General features: G+C 56.8%; 2 protein-coding genes across 2 annotated transcripts in view; one reads left to right on the forward strand and one right to left on the reverse strand.

Moving 5' to 3' along the window:
• CCDC12 (coiled-coil domain containing 12) overlaps nucleotides 1-10457 on the reverse strand; it is a 40535-nt gene extending 30078 nt beyond the window's left edge. The window contains exons 1-2 of the mRNA XM_075140882.1: nucleotides 10332-10457; nucleotides 6707-6796 (exon numbers count right to left, since the gene is read on the reverse strand). Coding sequence (XP_074996983.1) covers nucleotides 6707-6796; nucleotides 10332-10457 — 216 coding nt within the window. The remainder of the gene's footprint in view (nucleotides 1-6706; nucleotides 6797-10331) is intronic.
• Nucleotides 10458-11016: 559 nt separating this feature from the next.
• Nucleotides 11017-21024, forward strand: part of NBEAL2 (neurobeachin like 2) — a 28988-nt gene continuing 18980 nt past the window's right edge. The window contains 9 exon segments of the mRNA XM_075144380.1: nucleotides 11017-11086; nucleotides 16402-16490; nucleotides 16731-16895; nucleotides 18034-18115; nucleotides 18241-18362; nucleotides 18440-18522; nucleotides 19957-20042; nucleotides 20537-20822; nucleotides 20894-21000. Of these exon segments, the coding sequence (XP_075000481.1) occupies nucleotides 11036-11086; nucleotides 16402-16490; nucleotides 16731-16895; nucleotides 18034-18115; nucleotides 18241-18362; nucleotides 18440-18522; nucleotides 19957-20042; nucleotides 20537-20822; nucleotides 20894-21000 (1071 nt within the window). The 5' untranslated portion in view covers nucleotides 11017-11035.

A 21024-nucleotide genomic window follows, 5' to 3' on the forward strand; every position in this document is an offset into this window, starting at 1 on the left:
CTGGACGCCCACTGCGCGTGTATTTGTGCCTTGCTGGTGGAAGCACAATCATTTTGTCTGCAGGCTTCCATCTCCAGCCATTTGAGCACCACTGCGAGAGTTTATTACTTTCCTAATAAAGCCTGAATAGAAATGAAGCCTTTGTAGCCCTAAGTGTGCATTTTATTCTCGCTGTAATAACTTTACTACGCTCTGTTTCCACAGCAACTGTTTTCTCAGCCGCTTGGTACTTTGCTTTCAGGAACGCAAGGCTGCTTTGCTCCACCAAAATAAAAACTAAGCAGAAAACACACGTCCGAGGACGGCAGCGAGCCAAGCTGCCGTGCCACACGCCGGCCTTCAGATGGAGAAACGGTTCGGTTGCTTCGGTCAGAGTCCGACAGTGTTTGCAGATTGACCAACTCTTCGGAACAGCCGGGAAAACGGGCAGAAAGGCTCCTCAGCCGCGGCGATGGCAGGAAAACGCGGTGCAGAGCTACGCTGCAGAGGAAACGAGCAGCGCCGTGACCTTCCTCCCCCTCCTACCTCTCTTGCCAGCACGGGCAGGCGTGGAGGAGCAGGGAAGCGATCTGGCTGCAAAGCGAAAGCAACGTTAAACAAAAGGTTGGGCTGCGGCCAAAGCAATTTCTTTCGACGTGATGCACAACAGCCACAAAAGCTTTAGTGCCGGCGCAGGGGTGCGGAGCGAAGGAGCAGGTGGGAGACCCTTCCTCTCCGCACAAACACAGCCTAAAGGTCGTACAGCCTCGGAAGGAAGGCTCCTGCTTTTTTGCCTCCTTCAAGGCTTTTTTGCCTCCTTCAAGGCTTTTTGGCCAACAGAGCAGGAGAAACAGCCACGCGGCTATTACGCTCATTAGGTGATTGCATTACGAAGGCTCGGTGCGGAGAAAGGCACCTCCCCTGCTCAGGGGAGCCCGCACATCGGCATGGCAGCCGAGCAGGGGCTGAGCCGTGTCGCTCCAGCGTCTCCTCCACCTCCTGCGCGATGATCTCCACCGCCGTTTTGCTGACGGATACTGTTGGAAAACGAGCAGCATCCCCTTGAGCCACCAGATATTCTGTTTTAAAAGGAGAGGAATACCCAGGTCTTTCACTGGGAAATTACCTAGTAGTGGATCCTGTTATTTAGCTACAGCAATAAAACTCTGTCCCAGAATTTAATAGCAGCGAAGCCAAATGCAAAAAGAAAAAGAAAGCCTGTGCATCCAGAACATGCCCGCACAATACAGTCTGTCTATGACTGTAAATGCTCAAATCTACTTTCACAGCAAGGACCTTTTTCCACACAACTGTTCCTCCCTAAGTCACAGAAAAGGTACTACACCACCCACCTCACAAGTGAAGAAAGCGAGGGAAGGCTGCAAGGAAGGAGAAGGTGGAATCTGAATGCAGGAACTCATATATATATATTTATGCACTTATATTATATGGACAATACTGAAATACATGCCTACAACAAGCATTTCCACAGAAGCCAACAGCACAACCATCTGCTTTACTCCCTTGGAAATTCAAAGACTACAGACAAAGGATGCTTATTAAGCCGCTTTATACTTTGTCGTGCCAGTTTCATGGTATTTCAAAGGAGAGACCACATTATTTGTTTTATTTATTATTTTCTCGTATTATTTTTTACACCCAGACACAACTAAATATTTTTGGAGAGCTCTCCTTAAGCTGATCTGACAGAGAACCTGAGCAGACATCCCCTTTTTGCCTCTTTTCGGTGCCAGCAACACTTACCTTGGCACAAAATCCCCAACACTCCCAAGCAACCTGGATTTTTACAGCACAGGCAAGGATGCAACTCAGGGCCAAACACCAGTTTCTCCACGGACCCACGGGCGTTCCTGTTGTTTACCTCTGTGCCTTGTTTCGCGCAAAGCCATGGGAATAACCTGAAGCTGCCACATTTTCGGCACAAAGCCATCTGCGTCCCAAGAGACACAGGAACGATAGCAAAATTAAAAGAGCAGTAGCGTGCCTTGTCATAAGGGCTGCACAAGCTCAAACAATCTGCGTTAGCTGCAAGAAACGGGTGAAATGTGGATATATTTACAGAATAGGTTTTCTTATTTCAGCTTGTTTCGAACTTTTGGCAAACAACCTCCCGTCTTAGATGCTTCCCATCATCTTCACCACCAGCCCTGATTACACCTTCAAGGTGCTTTGCTGCCCTTCACTGCCTCCCATCACGCTGCTAAAGGTCACTTGATTTTTGCTTATTAACGACGTCCTTTGTAGCTGTCCTAAATCCACTTGGGAATGCGTTTGCTGCTTAGATCAGCTTTGGATCCCCATTTCTGCATCACGTTTGCAGCTTAAGGAGTGTGTCTGAAAGTTCACATACACGCTGCTTTTCCCTGTCGGCATTGTATTTCAAATTACTTTCTTCCAGATGAAAATACATTACCCTTGAAATGCTCATGCTTTACACTAGGCGATCTGCGGAGCAGGATGATTTGCATTTGCTGTATTTATGGAACTAAGGGCATCAGGAAAATAAATGTCGAGCCCTAGTTAAAAAAAAAAACAAAAAGATGCTGTGAGTTGTCAAAGGAAATAGAACCAAACCTGAACAAAGGAAAAGCTTTTAAAAGCTTCAAAAATAGAATCTGCAAGGGAATCAAACACTTACTTGGGAGGAAAAGCTTCACACTGACCTTTAACTACATTGCTCTTGTCCAACAAACACCTTCTTGAATTTAACCACAATTTACAAAGCCGAAGAGCTCAGGCGCATGCTGATGTTGCCTTCCTAGTAATAACCATCATGCATTTCCTTCAAAAAGAGATGCCAAGTGAAATTCCTGCAGGAATTGCTGTAGGTTCAGGCCTGCTTTCCTACGGATTTGACTCCTGGGTATGTTCTCCAAGGTTTAATAAAGCAGGAGCTCCAATCAAAACATTTTCCACAATTAAACTTCACAACAAATCTCCCAAATCGGTTCCCTGATGGCTGGTAACAGCTGAGCTCACGCTGAATCTTTCAGTAGGGTGGTAAAAAAAAAAAAGTCTCCTTCTATATCCAACCTCTTTCCCTGAAGCTTGTAGGGGCTTCGTAGCTACAGAGTGCCCACCCTCCATCACTCCGGCATGAAACCGGAGGCCAGCAGCTAGGGAGGAGAGACACAACCCCACCAGCCTTGCCTCCTTGGGAAAACAGGGTTTCTCTGTTAAAAAATAAAAAGCTACCCGCAACAGGTAGTTTAAACAACCTAGAGAACAAGTAGTTATCCATTTGATGGCTAAACGAGATTTCCCCAATGGAGAGCTTACACACCGTCCGTATCTCCTGTCGCTACCACAACTCATCCCTCTGGCTCCGCGTCGCCCTTCGGAGCTCCTGCTCATTCGGCACGAGCGCGCTCTCAGCGACGGGTGAGAAAAGGCTTCGTGGCAGTTGCTATTTCCATAGAGCCCGTTCAAAAGCACCAGCCACAAGGCAACCCAGACGGCACAGCTGGGACTACTGAGCGGTAGATTAAAGGAGCCAAGGTTTTAGCACTGCCTAGTTTGGGTTGAAAAGGAGCGCTTGATCTTTTTTTATGGGTACAGATGGAAAGAGAAAAATGATGTAAAAACCCTCTGTCCATTACCATGGCGATGCAAAGGTAAGTCAAGATTAAGAGCATCAAGAAAATCAGATCTCATAAACTTTCTGCTGGTTTCTCCTCGGAAAGTTAACCCTCCATTTACAAGAGATGCGTGGAGCTCCCGACAGGGTTTATTAGATCACTGTGGTTTCATACTAAAAAAGAGGGAAAACATCCACATGGACTTTTCAAAGATTTTGCCTCCCAGTACCAGCTTCTGCTGGGCTGCTCCGCTGGCGGTCTGACAAGACAGCAACGGTGCCTACTGCGAGCGGCAAAACGAAATATGAAAAAGAGAGTCTAAGTCAAGCTGGCTCTGCCTAATGCATCCGCTTGTGCTAGCCTTGGCCTAGGGAACAGCATCCCAATATCCCGGGAGCGGCCCGGGCAGTCCAGAAGCACGAGCGGTGGCTGAGGGACGGGGAGGTGCTAGCCATGCTGGAGAGGAAGGGATGTCAGGGCTCAAATGGGACCAGCGTTGAGGACTTCTGGTCCTTATCGTGCCCGTATCGCCCCACAAGCTTCTCTCCCTTCCATTTAGTCAGTCCGATTTGCTTTACATCCCCCCATGGGTCATCCTTTTCCACACTCTGCCACGTCTCCTTGTTGCTTCGAGCACGCCGGCCCGAAGCGCTGAGCCTCGGCCAGGACACAGCAGCCCATCAAAGAGCCAAAGGAAACAGAAAAGGATTGCTACGCGCGTCTTCCTAGCACAGAGCTGCTCCATCGGATGAGTCCAACGCTGCCGGCTGCCCTTCCACCTCCAACCTACTGCCATCCAAACCCTCCCCGCACGCGGTGGACGTGGCTGCCTCTTCGTCTTTACAGGGGCCACAAGCTATATTTTAGAAACGGGGAAAAAAATCACCCTGAAACCCTAGAAACTGGCAGGGAAAGGGCAGAGGTGGATCCAGAGCTCTTCAACACTTTAATTGCATTCAGCCTGACCCAGCGCACCTTAAACCTCCCTGCTCGCAGTCTCACAAAGCCGAATTTGGGAAGTGTCCTCTGAACACCCTCCTCTCCCCCATCATCCAAATTAACCCAGCAGCGACGTGCCGCAGCCCCGTCCCACCACCGGCAGCCATGAAGTATTTCCTCTCGTTTCAATAGCAGCCACACACAAGATTATTTCAGCAGCTGGATCAAAGGAGCAGACCAGGTTACAAGCAGCATCCGAGACGACAGTTCCTCTACTTGGATATCTGTTGCTAAAAATAAGGAGCTGTGGGAAAAGTACTTAGCTCCTTGCAAGAAAGATAACGTACGTACTTCTTTATTTCACTACTTCTTTGCTTCTCTGGTGCTATCCAGAGGAAAAGCCTATCAAATCCTTTACTAAATATACATACACGTATTTTTAACTAAAATAAAATTCCTCCCTAAGCCAAAAGCATTTGTGGATCACACACACGCTGGATTGGGATACCTAAACCAACCAAAGGGCCCGTGACCTTCCCCTCTCCCATCCTTTTTTACCAGCACAGTTTTCCTTATCATGGATGGATCCCCAAAGCAGCTTAGCTTTCGCAGAGACCTCAATACTTTTAAGGTGCAAGCTCCCATTTACAAGGTGCCTACAGACACCTCGCAGGACGTGCCTGCTGGAAGAACCGACGTTACGTGGCGACTTTAACGGGGTTCGAAGCAAGGTAAACTTCGGTACACGCCGCACCCGAGCAAAGCCTTCGTCTAACCCCAAACCGGGCAGATGTGAATGCATCAGAGAACCGGTTTCAAGGGCAACCTGCAGACAAGCATTTCATAAACACAAGTAACTACAGTTAATTATCAACTTGCTCAGCAGAAAGCTGTGGTTAGGGAAATACGGTTTCTTGTATATTAAGGAGAGGACTTGCAATAAAATTCAAGTTTTCAGATAGGCAGGGACAACAGCTCCCCTTAGACCGGCCAGCAGCGATCAACAGAGCTCTCTCGTTGATAGGAGATAGCTGATCTAGGACAAGGACTTGCTTTTTGCTCCAAATACCATTTTGGACTGAACCCTCCATTAAGCAGACAAAGCTCCCCAAAAGCTTCAGTCCAATCCATAGCACAACCATTTTATAGTCGAGGCGGTGCAAGTGCTTTCAGCTTTTTATGGGAAGCGCCACGCCGCCACACTCCTTTTTTCAATCCGGAAAATTGCAAAGTGCCATTGAAACTCAGCTGTAAGGTCTCCATCCTGAAAATACCCGTAGTTTTGCATATCTCGCTGCTGGTCAAACTGCTCCAGCTTGCTCCGGCAAGCGCTTGCAGGACCTCGGTGTGTGCAAACACAGAGCCACCTCCAGCCAGGTGGCTTTGAACAGATTCAGGAGACCTTGCCCTCCCATTTTGCTTCAAAATGTATAGGTAGGTAATAGTCAGGAACAGTTAAACTAAAGACACTAAATACAGTCGTGCTAAGCTAAACCTTAAATTGAGCAAAAGTTTTTCTTCAGCTAAAAAAAAAGTCTTCCTGAGAAACGCAAACAGAATGTTTTAATCTGATTTTCAGCCATTAGGCAAGAAAAAAAAAAAACCACCATAGCAGATAATCGGGGCTTTATCGCACAATACTGCAAGGATAAAGCCTCAGCGCCGTCGTTCGCATCAGCACAGCGAGCCGTGGGCAAAGACAGCGCTACGGACCAGTTCAACAACCACGCAGCTTTTACTGTCCGTACTCAGTCATTTGAAAACTAAAAGCCATATGAAGAATCCCGTTCTTCAGCTCTTAACCCCACAAACGCCTTCCTTTAGGAGAGGTCTGCAACACACAGTACGGAGCATTTAGGAAAAGGCTGTCCCCGCCTTCCCCCGCTGCAGGATCTCGGGAGCTGGAACCGTTTGCTACTTAAAACAACAAAAAAAAAAAACCAACCTTAAACTTGAAAAGACCTACGTCACTGTGTGACCTTTCGCAAGGCTCCCTGCAAAAACTTGGTGGGGTTTTCCTGTTAATTGAACGTGGCAGTGAAAACATGAGCTAAGCGCCGGTTATACAAGCGACTAGCTTCAGAAAGACTTTTAAATGTCGTAAGCTTGCAGAAAACGTGCGCAGCCCTGTTAAAGACCACGGTACTTCCCTCTGCGCTTCCTCTCCTCCGGCACAGCAGAAAGCTTACCTTCGAGGCTGCTCCCACCACCTTTTCACTTGACTTTCCGATGGTTTCTAGATAACAGGATACCGTGGGGTTCTTTTGGGATTCACTTTCCTTGGTTTGAGATTTTTTGGGGTATAAAACAGGGAGAGATGACCTTTCAATTTGCAGGACTCACAGAAACAGTACCAACACTCGTACAAAGCTAAAAAACCCACCCTGGCCGAGCCTGCACAGACCAGGCTTATCCCAAGGAAGTAAAAAAGGTCTCAAATAATAACCTGAGGCCCCGGTTGCTCAGAAGCACCAAGCGAAGCCTGAGCGGGTCAGACTAAAAGATGGGGTTCGGGCGTCTCAGCTACACGCTGGCAATTCAGAGCCACGACAGAGCAGGCTGTGCAGCAACCCCCGGGGCTTGTGAGCTTAGTAAGCAACTGCTGCAAGATGGTTTGATTTGATGTTTTTAGGAGGGGAAGAAAAAAAAAGAAAAGAGGAAAGCTTGCAAACTAAGATTACAGTTACACAATTCAAAACTACATTTTCTGCCAGAACAGGAAGCAATATTCGATACGCTAACAAGTCAGAGTCCACAATTTGATTGCTTGCTCCTGCAAGACAATTTTATTTAAATTTAGGAGGGAAATGGCCTCTCTGATACCATTCCTGATCCTCGACATTGCAAACTCTGCTGATGCCAAGGCCATACATTGAGGTTGGGAATCCAACATCAGCTTGCATACTATTATAAGCATATTTGTATAGGCAAGTGGTGACTGGCATTTCTCAAACGTAAATTATGCCCAGAAATCGAACACACTTTTTATTGAGTAAAAACCCCATTTGCTGTCGATCAATAAAAGGCGGTGCAACAGGTCGGGTAAGCGCAGCAGAAAGCACAAGATCATCCGCTGGGTTTTTGGATGTCTGGGTATTACCTCACTTGTCTCCTCACCAACTGGGAAAAGATGAGCATCGCTTTCCTGCGAAAATTGAGCGCATGGTGCAATTGGCGGAAAAGTCCTGAGCTGAAGGAGGTTCCTTGTCGGATCTTAAGTACCCATTCCCTAAACGCAGCAGCAACACCGCACCTTCTCTCCTGCAAACCCCAGTAGCGACTTTCCACAGCAGCAGGCGAGGATCGGGAGGTCCCCTTTTCTTCTCTATCCCCCTCTGCCAGGATTTGGGCTGTTGCAAGCACCACAAAAGACTTGGGAAAGACCTGACTAGTTAGATGACGGCATTTGCAGGTGAGATCACTCGCAAGAAAATCCAACAACGGCTGCCGGAAGGGTTGTAAGATCACGTCTAACTGAGCAATGAGACAACAGGTGAAATCCAGAGCCTGATGGAAAGCAACGTGCGTGGCGGGGGAAAATCATTCTGGCTGCGCGTGCACAGGGAACGGGCTCCCGATGAGCTCGGCTGCTGGGGAGAGGTCTCGGTTGAGATACTACTCGTGGAAAAGAAGTAAGAACAGCTTTAGCCCTCGCAGGGACCGAGTCAGAAAATCTCACCCAAAATTAAAAAAAACCACAGCAATAAAGCAGATGAGAACAGCACCCCGTGTGCTACGCCCTGCACGACCGCTCCGTCTCGCTCCCTCTAAATTTGCCCGACAGGACAGGACAGAAAGGAAAGAGCTTTTCTTTTGGAAGCAGCTTTTCTTTTCAACTGCTTTTCCTCTCGGTAAGGCTGGGCACAGGGCTGTATCCCACTTTCCCCTTTCGGAAAGCTCAGCTCTCCGATAATAACGAGCGTCTCAAGGCAAGAGACACAGCAGAAGGCACTTGGCCTGCCCACCAAAGTCACGGCTCCCATTAATAACCCCAAGAGAAGGTCCCTCAGTGGAGGGACAGGACATCTTCCCGCGTTACCGGCCCATACCAACCTCGATCACCAAATTCAGGATGATGTGGCAGAAGGGGAGCAGCGCTAGCGTCACTTTCCTAGCCTAAGAGAGGAGAATTAAGCAATGCCAGGACGTGCCGAGACACGCTGGAGCACCGCCGCCTTCCTCAGTAGGCGCTGCCGGGGTATTAATTGCCAAGTTTCTCAAGTTTAATCCATCCTTCTTTCACCCCCAATTAAAAAAAAAAAAAAAAAAATCTCTATTTTAACATTCTGATCTCAGCATTTGTGGAGGCAACAAGGACAGCCAGATAAAATAACCGGAGTTTTTTGGGTGAGGATTCAATCCATCACAAAACTTTTCAGATAAACTTCTTCAGAACCGATCCCGATATTTTGCTGCCGGCAGCACCTTCTGCGACACAAGGTTTACAACAACCACAGTGAATTCCGGCGAGGCTGAGCGAGGAGCCTGCCGCACCATCCGCAGTGCACACATCCGAGAAGAAAATCCCAATTTACGGACCCGCTTGGCCCTGGCTTTGGTCAGGCAACACAACCGGTTCCTTAGTGTCCTCAAGCCTGCACTAAGGCAATCGAGTCGCGACGTCTCTATGGAAGAGAAGTTTAAAGCCCAGAAAGCGCCAGAGAAATGTAACACATGGGGTATGATGGGTTATTAATTAACCCCAGGGTGAATCTCTCTTCTCATCCTCACTGCCAAACCCAGGTTGCGGCCTGGATTTCGGACGCGACGCAAACACAGTGAACTGGGGAGATAACGCGGAAAAATCAAGAGCCCCCACACGAGGGGGGGCTTCGCAAAGGCGAGGGGCAGCACGGCAAAGGCAGAACAGAAAAGCAAGAGGAAGCCTGAGGCCAGACAGGCCACGGGGTCTTACGGAGACCCCGCAGACAGGACCAAAGAGACCCAGTGCTGTCACCGGGGCGTCACCCAAACCCCAAGCCCCCTCCTCCAGCGCTTGCACCCCTGCCTTTTCTTGCATCCCTCTTACCCCACCCCCTCTGCCCCACAGTGGGGGACCCCCTCTGCCCCACTCCTCTCTGCTTTTCCTCCCGCCCACCCCACAGACCCCTCACCGTTGCTCCCCCACACCCACGCCTCTCCTGCCCACCCCCCCAGACACCCCATTTCCTTCCCCCCATTAACCCCCAGTGCCCCATAACCTGAACCCCTCGCAGTGCCCCCCCCCCACTGCTCAGCCCCACCAGCCCGGTGGCCCCAGACCCCTCAGCCTTCCCCAAGCACCCCCGAACCCCCACCTCACCCTCACCGCCATCTCCCTACCCCTCAGACCCTCCCAGTCCCCCCAAGTTCCCCCCATTCTCTGCCCCAGACCCCTGCCCACCCCCAGGACCCCCCAACCTCAGTCTCCAGGCCTCACGACCTGCTGTCCCTCGCCCTCCTGGTCCTCCCACCCCACAGCCCCCACCCCACTCTACACCAGGCCCACCCCACACTCCTGCCCCCCAACCTCTCCTAACCCCCCCTATCCGCAGCCCCCCGATATCCCCGCTCCCCTCCCAACCCCCCTGCTACCCATCCTCTCCCACACCCCTAACTTTTCCTTCAGGTTCTCTGCCCCCCCCCTCCATTAACTGCAAAACCACCCGAGACCCTCTGACTCCCCCCGCAGCATCCCCACGACCACCCCAGGGCCCTCTGTGGCCCCCCAACATCCTCAGGCCCACCCCAGACCCTCAGCCCCGCTACCCCAGGCCCACTCCAGACCCTCATACCCCTCTACCGCCCACCCCGGACCGCTATGCCCTCACCCACCTGAAGCGTGCGCTGCCGCAGGGCCCGCAGCCTCTCCCGCCGCCGCCGCGCCTCCTCCTCCAGCCTCCCCAAAGCCGGGCCCGCCGCCGCCTCCTCCGCTTCCACCCCGCCGCCGGGCGCCGCCATCTTCTTCCTTCTCCCCACACTCCGTACAACCCCCAACGCGCATGCGGGGGGAGAGGGCAGGTGCAACACATCGAGCGCCGAGCGCATCGATGGGCAAACTGCGGCGGGGGGCGCAACCGGGTGGGAACGGGGGGGGGGGGTGGGAAGGGCAGGGGTAGGAAGGGGGGGACATTAAAAAAATTGAAAATAAATTTTAAAAAAATTAAAAAAATTTAAAAACAGGCAAAATAACCCCAAATCCTCCTCTTCTGCCCAGCCAGGCTTATTACTCCGCCCTCCCAGGGCGCGCAAGCCTCAGCTGGTTTAATGGGGGGGCTAATTATTTGGGGGGGGCATTTTACCTTCCCCACCCCCCCCTTTTACCTTCCCCCCCCGGGCAGCCCAAAGGGCTGCCCGGGGGGGGAAGGTAAAAGGGGGCGTGGGAGGCGTACCCCCCTCCCCAGCAGCAGGTACCCAGTACCGGGGGGGGGGGCCCTGTCACCGCCCCCCTCCCCGTACCTGGGGGAGGGCCCGGTGATGGGAGGGGGGGGGCGGAGCTGCCCGCCGTGCCGTGCCGTACCGAGCCGTGCCGGCCCGGCATGGCTTCCCGGGAGCGGCTCTACGAGCTTTGGATGCTCTACTTCACCAAGGTGAGGTCGTGCACCGGAGGACCCCCCCCAAAACCTGGAGGTGGGGGGGGGGGGTCAGCACCCCTTCACCCGCGTTGCCTGCATTCCCCTTCCCTTGGGGGGGGGGCCTATGAGCCCTGCCTGCACCCCCCTGCCTGCACCCCCCGCCTGCACCCCCCGGCCTTTGGGGGGGGGGGGCTGCACTACCATGGGCGTATCGCACCCCCCTCACTTGGGGGGCACCGCCTTCCCCCCCCCCCGCACCCCACTGCGGGTCCGCGACCCCCCCCTTGGGGGGCACCGCGTCGTCCCCCCCCCCGAACCCTACTGCCGTATCCCGGGGGTCCACGACCCCCCCCATCCCCGTGCTTCCCCCCCCCCCCCCGGGGGTCACCGCACCCCGAGGTCCGCGACACCCCCCGTGCTGACCATCCCCCCCCCGCATCCCGCACCCCCCTTCCCACCTCTCCCGGGGGTCGGGGGAGGTCCGCACCCCCTTACACCCAGCCGGGGGGGGGACGGGGACACACGGACACCCCCACCCGTGTCCCTGCGCCCCCGCCCGGCAGCAGGTGCGGCCGCGGTGACATTGGAGCAGCGGCGGGGGGGGGGTGTCCCCATGGTCAGGGGGTCCTCGGGGATGGGGGGGGGTCCCCCCATCCCACCCCGAGAGACCCCGGCACTTCGTTTTCCCCTTAATTATCCCCGCTCCCAGCTGGCGGGGGCCAGATCCTGGAGGAGACACCCCCCCCCCCATGTCACCCCCGGCTTCTGTGCCCGCGGGTTGGGGTGACCAGCCGGGATTTGGGGTGAAGGGTGTTATTTCTACCCCAAAACCCCGCTGTGTGACGTCAGGAGGGCTGGGGACCCCGGTGCCAGGTGGGGATGGGGACAGCGTCTGTCACCTCGTCCAGCCCCGCGACATCCCCTGGGACCCCCCCCCCAGCTCTTCTGCACCCCAGAACAAAGCCACCCCGCACCCCCCTTTGCGCAGTCCTGGGAAGAGGGGTCGAAGCATCTTCAGGGTCCCCTCGGTGACGGGTGCTGCCACCCCCAGACGGCCCCGGCGGGAGAGGAAAACAAAATAAATCATTAAATTGTGGACGCAGGTGCCGGGGGCGGCCCCGAGCCGGGGGCCGGAGCTGCCCAAGGGACACGTGTCGGGTGGGCATGGTCACACGGGGGACACGTGCCACGCCACCAAGGGGTCCGTGGTGGTATGGGGACATGTGCCACGCCGTTGAGGTGTCCGTGGTGGTACGGGGACATGTGCCACGCCATCGGGTGGACATGGTCGTATGGGAACACGTGCCACGCCATCGAGGTGTCCGTGGTGGTATGGGGACACGTGACACACCGTTGAGGTGTCCGTGGTGATATGGGGACATGTGCCACGCTGTTGAGGTGTCTATGGTGGGATGGGGACACGTGCCATGCCATCGAGGTGTTCGCGGTGGTAGGGGGACACGTGCCATGCTGTTGAGGTGTCCGTGGTTGTGTGAGGACATGTGCCACACCACCGAGGTGTCTGTGGTGGTATGGGGACATGTGCCACACTGTGGAGGTGTCCATGGTTGTACAGGGACATGTGCCACACCGTTGAGGTGTCCATGGTGGTATGGGGACATGTGCCACACCGTTGAGGTGTCCGTGGTGGTATGGGGACATGTGCCACGCCATCGAGGTGTCCGTGGTGGTATGGGGACATGTGCCACACCATCGAGGTGTCCGTGGTTGTTCAGGGACACATGCCACGCCATCAAGGTGTCCACGGTGGTAGGGGGACACATGCCACACCGCTGGGGTGCGTGTGCTCATGCAGGGGACACGTGCCGTGCCATCGGGTGTCCGTGGTTGTACAGGGACACGTGCCATGCCGTCATGGTGTGCAAGCTCACGCAAGGGACACATGCAGTGCCACCAGGTGTGCGTGGTCATATGGGGACGTGTGCCATGCCACCAGGTGTGCATGGTCATGCGCGGGGGGACACGTCCCGTGCCGTCAGTGCGTGCACGCTGCCTTGGGGACACACGCTGCACCCTGGGCCATGTGCTCCCACGCGGGGACACGTGCCATGCTGTCGGGGTGTGCCTGCTCGCCGTGCCACACCGACGGGGTGGCCGTGCCACCTCGGAGAGGCACCAGGGCCGAGGCAGGACCTCGGTGTCACCTCCCCAGCCGGGTCACGCTGCAAAACCACGCTGGCCTTCGCCGCGGTGACGTCCCCAAGCACCCGGTGAGGACAAGGCTGCTGGGACGCGTCCGGGCTTGTTTTGAGGCTTCGACCCGGGGCAGCGGGTGATGCCACCGGTCTGAGTGTCACCTCCATGGCAGTGTCCCCCGTCATTGTCCCCCCCCCCGGCTGGTGAGGTCTGATGAGGGCTGCGCGCCGGGAGCGGACGCGTTATCTCCCGTGGCTTTAAAATAGGGCAGAGCTCACGTCACCGCGCCACCGGCGCTGGCAGGGGACGGGGATGTCCCCAGGGGCGTCCCACGGGGTGGCCGTGCCACGGCGTGGATGGTGCCGGCCGTGTTGTCCCACCTGTCCAGGGTGGCTGGCAGGGTGGCAGGGACCCCGGTGGGGTCCCACCGCCAGGATCCCCGGTGTCACCCCATGGGACTCAATGGCAGGGGGGGGTGACAACCTGGTGGCTTTGCCACCGTCACTTTTGGGGGGGGTCCGGAGCTTTCGGCAGCGCCGGCGAGGGATGGAGGTGCCGGCACAACGTTCCCAGGCGGCACCGCGCCGGCCGAGCCCAGAAGCCACCCAACAGGCTCTGCCAGCCGGCAACCGGCTGGGACGGGCACCGGCGGGGGCGGCCGCCGGCACCGGCCCGGTGAGCGCCGCGCCGGGGTGGGACGCCAGCACCGGGTGGGTGCAAGGGGGAATATTGGGTGGGGAGGAGGAATGCTGAGAACTGGCAAACTCAGTACACCCCGGCGTTGGTTGCACCGATGGAGCTGGAGGGGGGGGTGACGGCAGGATTTGGCTCATGTTTTCGGCACGATCCGGTTCTCCGGGTGGGAGCGTCGTGTCCGTGCCGTGTGCCGGCTCCGGCGGTGATGCCCGTCATCCCGCCCGCCCCCCATCGCCACCACCATGACCTTGACTGCATCCCTGGCCCATCCCAGAGCTGCTGGGTGGGCGCGCGGGGCTGGGGACAACCGGCGGCACCCCCGGTACCCCAAAACGGTGCCGGGCAGCCGGGCGCGGTGGGAGGAAGCGCCGTTGGGGCGGCGGGTGACTTGGCATTTCCTGAGGCTCGGGGCTTTGGGGTTTTTTTTGTCGCTTTGCACAAGAGCGAAGCGAGGCGGCGGCGAGAAACGGGGGGGGGGGGAGCCCATAAAATAACAACAACCCCCCCCCCGCCCCGGCCCGGCTGCGCCGGCGCGGCTCGCCGTGCACCGGGGTCATGGACGGCCGCGGTCACCCCGCCGGGCAGGTAATGGGGGGGTCTGGGTGGGGGGTACATGGGGGGACCCCCCCTCCTCCCGGCTCGCCCCGCCGGATGCTGGCGGGGGGAGGCGGGTTTTGGGGGGGAAATGGGTGACGTGGGGGAGGCGACGGCTCAGAGGGGGGTTTTGGGGGGTCCTGGGGGGGGGACTGGGGTGGCGGGGAGTGGGTTTTGGGGGGACGCTGGTGGGAGGGGCGTGAGGACCCCTCGGGGTCCCCTCCGTTGTGGCGGTGCTGTGGGTGCCTGGGGCCCCCCCGGGGAGCTGGGGATGGGGGGGCAGGTCCCTGCGGGGAGCGGGGTGTCCCCAAGGGGGGACAGTCCCTGCCTGGGCTGGGGACACCCCAGGGTGCTGCGTGGGGGTGCTCAGGGACACGCGTCACCCCAAGGTGCTTTATGGGGTGCTCAGGGATCTGGGTGACCCCAGGGTGCTGCATTGGGGTGCTCGGGGACATTGGTCTCCCCAAGGGGCTGCATTGGGGTGGGGTGTTTGGGGACATGGGTGACCCCAGGGTGCCGCATTGGGGTGCTCAGGGCCACGGGTCACCCCAAGGTGCTTTACAGGGTGCTCAGGGATGTGGGTGACCCCAAGGTGCTACCTTGGGGTGCTCAGGGCCGTGGGTCACCCCAAGGTGCTTTACGGGGTGCTCAGGCATCTGGGTGACCCCAAGGTGCCGCATTGGGGTGCTCAGGGCCGTGGGTCACCCCAAGGTGCTTTGCGGGGTGCTCAGGGATCTGGGTGACCCCAAGGTGCCGCATTGGGGTGCCTGGGGACATGGGTGACCCCAAGGTGCTTTGCGGGGTGCTCATGGATCTGGGTGACCCCAAGGTGCTACCTTGGGGTGCTCAGGGCCGTGGGTCACCCCAAGGTGCTTTACGGGGTGCTCAGGGATCTGGGTGACCCCATGGTGCCGCATTGGGGTGCCTGGGGACATGGGTGACCCCAGGGTGCTGCGTGGGGGTGCTCAGGGTCACGCATCACCCCAAGGTGCTTTATGGGGTACTCAGGGATGTGGGTGACCCCAAGGTGCCGCATTGGGGTGCCTGGGGCCATGGGTGACCCCAAGGTGCTTTACGGGGTGCTCAGGGCCGAGGGTGACCCCAGGTGCGATGGGTGGGGGTGCCCGGCCCCGCGGCGCGGTGCAGCCCGGGTGAATCACACCCTTGCACAACCGCCGGGCTGGGGGTTGTGACAGGCGGTGCCTGCCCGCGCCCGGCTCTGCCTGCTGATTGGCTGGCAGCTGCCTGTAGGGGCAGGTGCTCTGGGTGCTGATTGGTCAGCGGCTCCACAGGTTGTGTACCTCTGGATGCTGATTGGTCAGCAGCTCCACAGGTTGTGTTGATTGGTCAGCAAGTCCACAGGTTGTGCTACTCTGATTGCTGATTGGCTAGGGCTCAACAGGTTGTTCTGCTCTGGGTGCTGATTGGCCAGAGGCTCCACAGGTTGTTCTGCTCTTGGAGCTGATTGGTCAGCAGCTCCACAGGTTGTTCTGCTCTGGATGCTGATTGGCCAGCGGCTCCACAGGTTGTGCTGCTCTGGGTGCTGATTGGCCAGCAGCTCCACAGGTTGTTCTGCTCTTGGAGCTGATTGGCCAGCAGCTCCACAGGTTGTGCTGCTCTGATTGCTAATTGGTCAGCAGCTCCACAGGTTGTTCTGCTCTTGGAGCTGATTGGCCAGCAGCTCCACAGGTTGTGCTGCTCTGATTGCCCATTGGCCAGTGGCTCCCAGGGGTGTGCTCACATCCCTGCTGCCAATTGTCCGGCGGCTCCTGGGGGGGTGGGGCTTGACCGCTCTGGCTGCTGATTGGCTGATACCTCTGGGGCGGTGGTCATTGTGGGATCTGATTGGCCAGCGGCTCCAGCCCCCCCCCTCGCCCTTGCAGAAGGACCTCTCCTACCTGCAGCAGTGGCTGGAAGCCTTCGTCATGAACTTCGAGAAGATCATCGCCCTGCCCTCGCTGGAGCCCAGGAGGTGAGGAGCACCCCAGCACCCTTGGGTGCTGCCAGGGTGACACCCCGTGGCGGGGACGGCGAGGGGGGGGTGACACCTACAGCTAAAATTGGGGGTTGCCGCGGCGGCTCATCCGCTCTCGGTGGTTTTAAACCATCCGGTCTGAAGCTTGGAAGGAGTTTGATGGGGGAGGTGACGATGATGATGATGATGGTGGTGGGGAAGGGTCGCATCCTGCCACCCCTGTTTTCCCCGTCGCAGGCCGGAGGAGTCGGTGTCGGAGATCCCGGTGCTGCCGCGGGAGGTGCTGCAGGTGCTGAGCCAGCGGCTGGGGCAGTGCGTGGCCCAGGTCCCGCGGGAGGAGGGCGGTGGGACCAGCCTGGGGCAGGCGCTGCTCCTCCTCAAGTTCTTCATCATCATCTCCAGGTGGGTGACAACCCCCCCACCGCCACCCCGGGGGGGTCCTGGCTTCGCTCTGTCCCCCCCCCCCCCCCCCACCCATGGGGGTTCCTGGTTTCTGTTCTCCCGGTGCTGCAGGATCAGCCCTAAATGCAGCCCAGCTCTGCACGCAGGTGCTGGGGGGGGGGGGCACTGAGGGGACCCCCCCATCTCTGGGTCCTGGGCCCCCCCCCAGGTCTGTGCTGATGGGACCAAACTGGTATCGCCCTGGTCCCACCGCGGTGCCTTCCTGGATGTGCATCCGCCCCGCAAAAGCAGAGCATCCCCCCCCCCGCAGCACATCACCCCCCCACCAAAGCGCATCACCCCTCCATGAAGTGCAGCATCCCCCCAAAACACAACATCCCCCCACTGAAGTGCAGCATCCCCCCCCAAAGTGTAGCATCCCCCCTCAAAAAAAGTGCACCGTTACCCCCCCAAAGCGCATCACCCCCCGAAGTGCATCACATCACCCCGAAACACAGTATTTACCCCCCAAAGCACGGCATCCCCCCCAAAGTGCATCATTGACCCCCTGCCCCCCAAAAGTGCCCCCCCTTGCCCCTGCCACCTCCTGCCAGCCGACAGAAGGTCATCCCTGGCAGCAGCAGCCCCACGAAGCCACCACCTCTGTGTCCCTGGGGGGGGGGGACACCATCCACCTGTCCCCCCCCTTCCCAGCCACTGACGGGGTTCAGCTGAGGGCTGCGCGGCTGCCGCATTACCCCCCCCCCGATGCAATAACCACCCCCCACGATGCAATGACCCCCCCGTGATGCATTAACCCCCCCAATGCATTAACCCCCCCAATGCATTAACCCCCCTAATGCAGCAACCCCCCCACGATGCAATAACCCCCCCCACGATGCATTAACCCCCCGATGCATCAGCCCCCCCCATGATGTGTCAACCCCCCCATGACGCAAAACTCCCAATGATGCATTACCCCCCGATGCATCAACCCCCGCAATGCATTAACCCCCCCAATGCATTAACCCCCCCGATGCATCAACCTCCCCAATGCATTAACCTCCCCGATGCATTAACCCCCCCGATGCAATCCATGATGCAACAACCCCCCCGATGCTGCATTAACCCCCCCCCGTGTTACCCCCCCCCCCCGCAGGAACCTGGAGAACATCCAAGCGGACAAAACCCCCGGCTTCATCCCGGAGGTGCTGAAGCTGCTGCGGGTCTGCGCGAGCAAGGTGGGCGCGCGGGGGGAACCCCTGCCCCGGCCTGGGGGGGCTCAGCCAGAGGAGGGGTTGGGGCTTGGGTTTGGGGTTTTTTTTTGCGGGGGGGGGGGGTTAATTCCGCTCCGCTTTTCCGGCAGCTGAAGGTTATCCGGGAGGATGAGCGGAGCGGGATGCAGCTGGAGAGCGGGATGCTCTACGCCCTGCACCTCTGCGAGTGCCTCTTCGATCCCTACCAGACCTGGCGGCGGCAGCTGAGCGGGTACCCCCCCACCCCCCCTGCACCCCAAAATCCCCCCCTCGTGCCCCCCCCCCCCAACTTCACCCCTCTCTTTCCAGGGAAGTCGTCAGCGCGAAGGAGAAGAGCAAATACAAGTTCGCCCCAGCCCCTTTGCCCCCCGAATTCGTCGCCTTCTTCCAAGGTAAAGGGGGGCCCGGCCGGGCTCCGGGGGCACGTAGAGGGTCAGTATGGGATCCATGGGTGCGCAGAGCATCCAGGGGCAGGTAGAGGGTGCTGGGGTGGGGATGGGATCCAGGAGCACATATAGGATCTGTAGGGGCATATAGTAGTCAGGGGAGGGTATATGATTTTGAAGGCAGGTATAGGATTCTATACCTACCCCTGGTTATCCTATACCCGCCCCTGCAAATATAGGAGCCTATACCTGCCCCAGGGTATCCCCTACCTGCCCCTGCAAACGTAGGAGCCTATAGCTTCCCCAGGGTCGGTATATGATTTGAGAGCAAATGTAGGATCCTATATCTGCCCCTGGTTATTCTATACCTGTCCTTGCAAATATAGGATCCTATACCTGCCCCTGGTTATCCTATACCCGTCCTTGCAAATATAGGATCCTATACCTGTCCCAGGGTTGTTATATGATTCAAGGGCAAATATAGGAGCCTACACCTGCCCCTGGTTATCCTATACCTGCCCCTGCAAATAAGGATCCTATACCTGCCCCTGGTTATCCTATACCTGTCCCTGCAAATAAGGATCCTATACCTGCCCCAGGACATCCCCTACCTGCCTCTGCAAATATAGGAGCCTATACTTGTCACAGGATCAGTATATGATTCAATGGCAAATATAGGATCCTATACCTGTCCCTGGTTATCCTATACCTGCCCCTGCAAATATAGGATCCTATACCTGTCCCAGGGTTGTTATATGATTCAAGGGCAAATATAGGAGCCTGTACCTGCCCCTGGATCAGTACTGATTCGAGGACAAATATAGGTTCCTATACCTCTTCCAGGACCCCGTACGTGCCCGTCCGTAGGGGAGAGCAAATATAGAATCCTATACCTACCCCAGGATCACTATATGATTCAAGGGCAAATGTAGGATCCTATACCTGCCCCCGGGACCCCGTACGTGCCCCATATGGGGCACGTACGGGGTCCCGGGGGCAGGTATAGGATCCTAAAGGAGGGATTAAGTCCTGCACCAGCTGGGGAGCCTGCAAAAATCACCGCAAAGGGGATTTTTTTTCCCCGGGGAAACCCCCCCCCCCCCCCCCCAAAAAAAACCCCTCTCCGTTGCAAAAAAATCACCTAAAACTCCCAAGGCACCCGTAAATCCCCAAACCGCACCCTCTTTTTGAACAAAACCCCATTTTTTTTAGGACCAAAAAAAAAAAAACCAAACCCAAAACCCCTTTCCCCGGCGCAACCAGAGCCGCAAAAAAAATTTGAGCCTCCTCATCCTCTTCATCATCAACAGGATCCGAGTGGCCCCCGTGGGCTGGTTTTTGGGGTGGATTTGGGTGAAAAAGGGAATTTTCCCTTTATTTTTTTTTTTTTTTGTACCGCTTACTCCTCAAAGTAAATTTTTTCCTTCCTCATCCTCGCAGAGAGTTTCCAAACCGGAGGGCAGCTCCCCGAAATGCTCCAGCTCCGACTTATCCATCTTTTTGGGGCTATCCTTTCCGGATCCAAGGTAGCCTTGGGAAGGGGAGGGGGGAAGACTCGGGTTCATCCTCCAAGATAAACCCCAAAGTTTTATTTATCCCAAGCAATAGAAATGCTGGAATTAAACCCTTTCATTTTCCAAAACCTTGCCAAAGCCTATTTAAAATTCCAGCCCGAAATTCCATGGGTTTTACCTTAAAAAAAAATAATTAAACGAAAGAGGGGGTTGAGCTGCTGCTTTGCCACCGGTTCGGCTCTGGGATGGCAGATGAGAACTTCATGGCTGAATAAATTTGAGCAGAAAGAGGTTTTAATTAACCCAACGCTGAAAAATCAGGATTTAACAAATAGCTCCAAAATTTGCTTTAAATTAATTTGCACGCAGCCGGGAGGGGGGTGCAGTGAGACGGGTAAAACCTGCAGCGCTGGAGACGTCAGGCTCAGCATTAATCGCTTAAATAAAGGATTTTATATCGCGATAGGCGACATAAAAGCCCCTCTCCCCCTCCATCATCCCGACAGCCCAACGCGCTGCGGGCCATCACGCCGGCGACGGTGGAGGTGCTGCTGGGGGTGCTGCGGCGGGGAGGCGGGGGGACCCCCCCGGTCCCCGGGTTGCTGGAGCTGACGTTACGCGGCGTGGTGGCCGTGGTCCACGTGCTGCACGGCAGCAGTCCCGGCGCCGGCCCCGTGCCGTTGCGCGTCCTCCTGGACGGTTACTTCAGGGTGCTCAATTCGGATCTGCCCCTCGCTTCCTTGGCGCCGGAGGCGGCCGGTGGTCTCATCGCTCTCCGCGTCCTCATGTTGGGTAGGTGGTTGGGGACGGGGATGGGGATGGGGACGCGGGATGGGTGCTGAGCAGTCTCCACCTCGCCGTAGATGCCATCCCGGCCATGCTGAGCTGTGAGGACCGGCCGGTCCTACAAGCCGTCTTTCTCAGCAACAACTGCTTCGAGCACATCATCCGCCTCCTCCAAAACAGCAAGGTACCGGGGTGGCCATGTTGGTGT

Source organism: Calonectris borealis, chromosome 2 (assembly GCF_964195595.1).
Source record: "Calonectris borealis chromosome 2, bCalBor7.hap1.2, whole genome shotgun sequence".
NCBI classification, from domain to species: domain Eukaryota; kingdom Metazoa; phylum Chordata; class Aves; order Procellariiformes; family Procellariidae; genus Calonectris; species Calonectris borealis.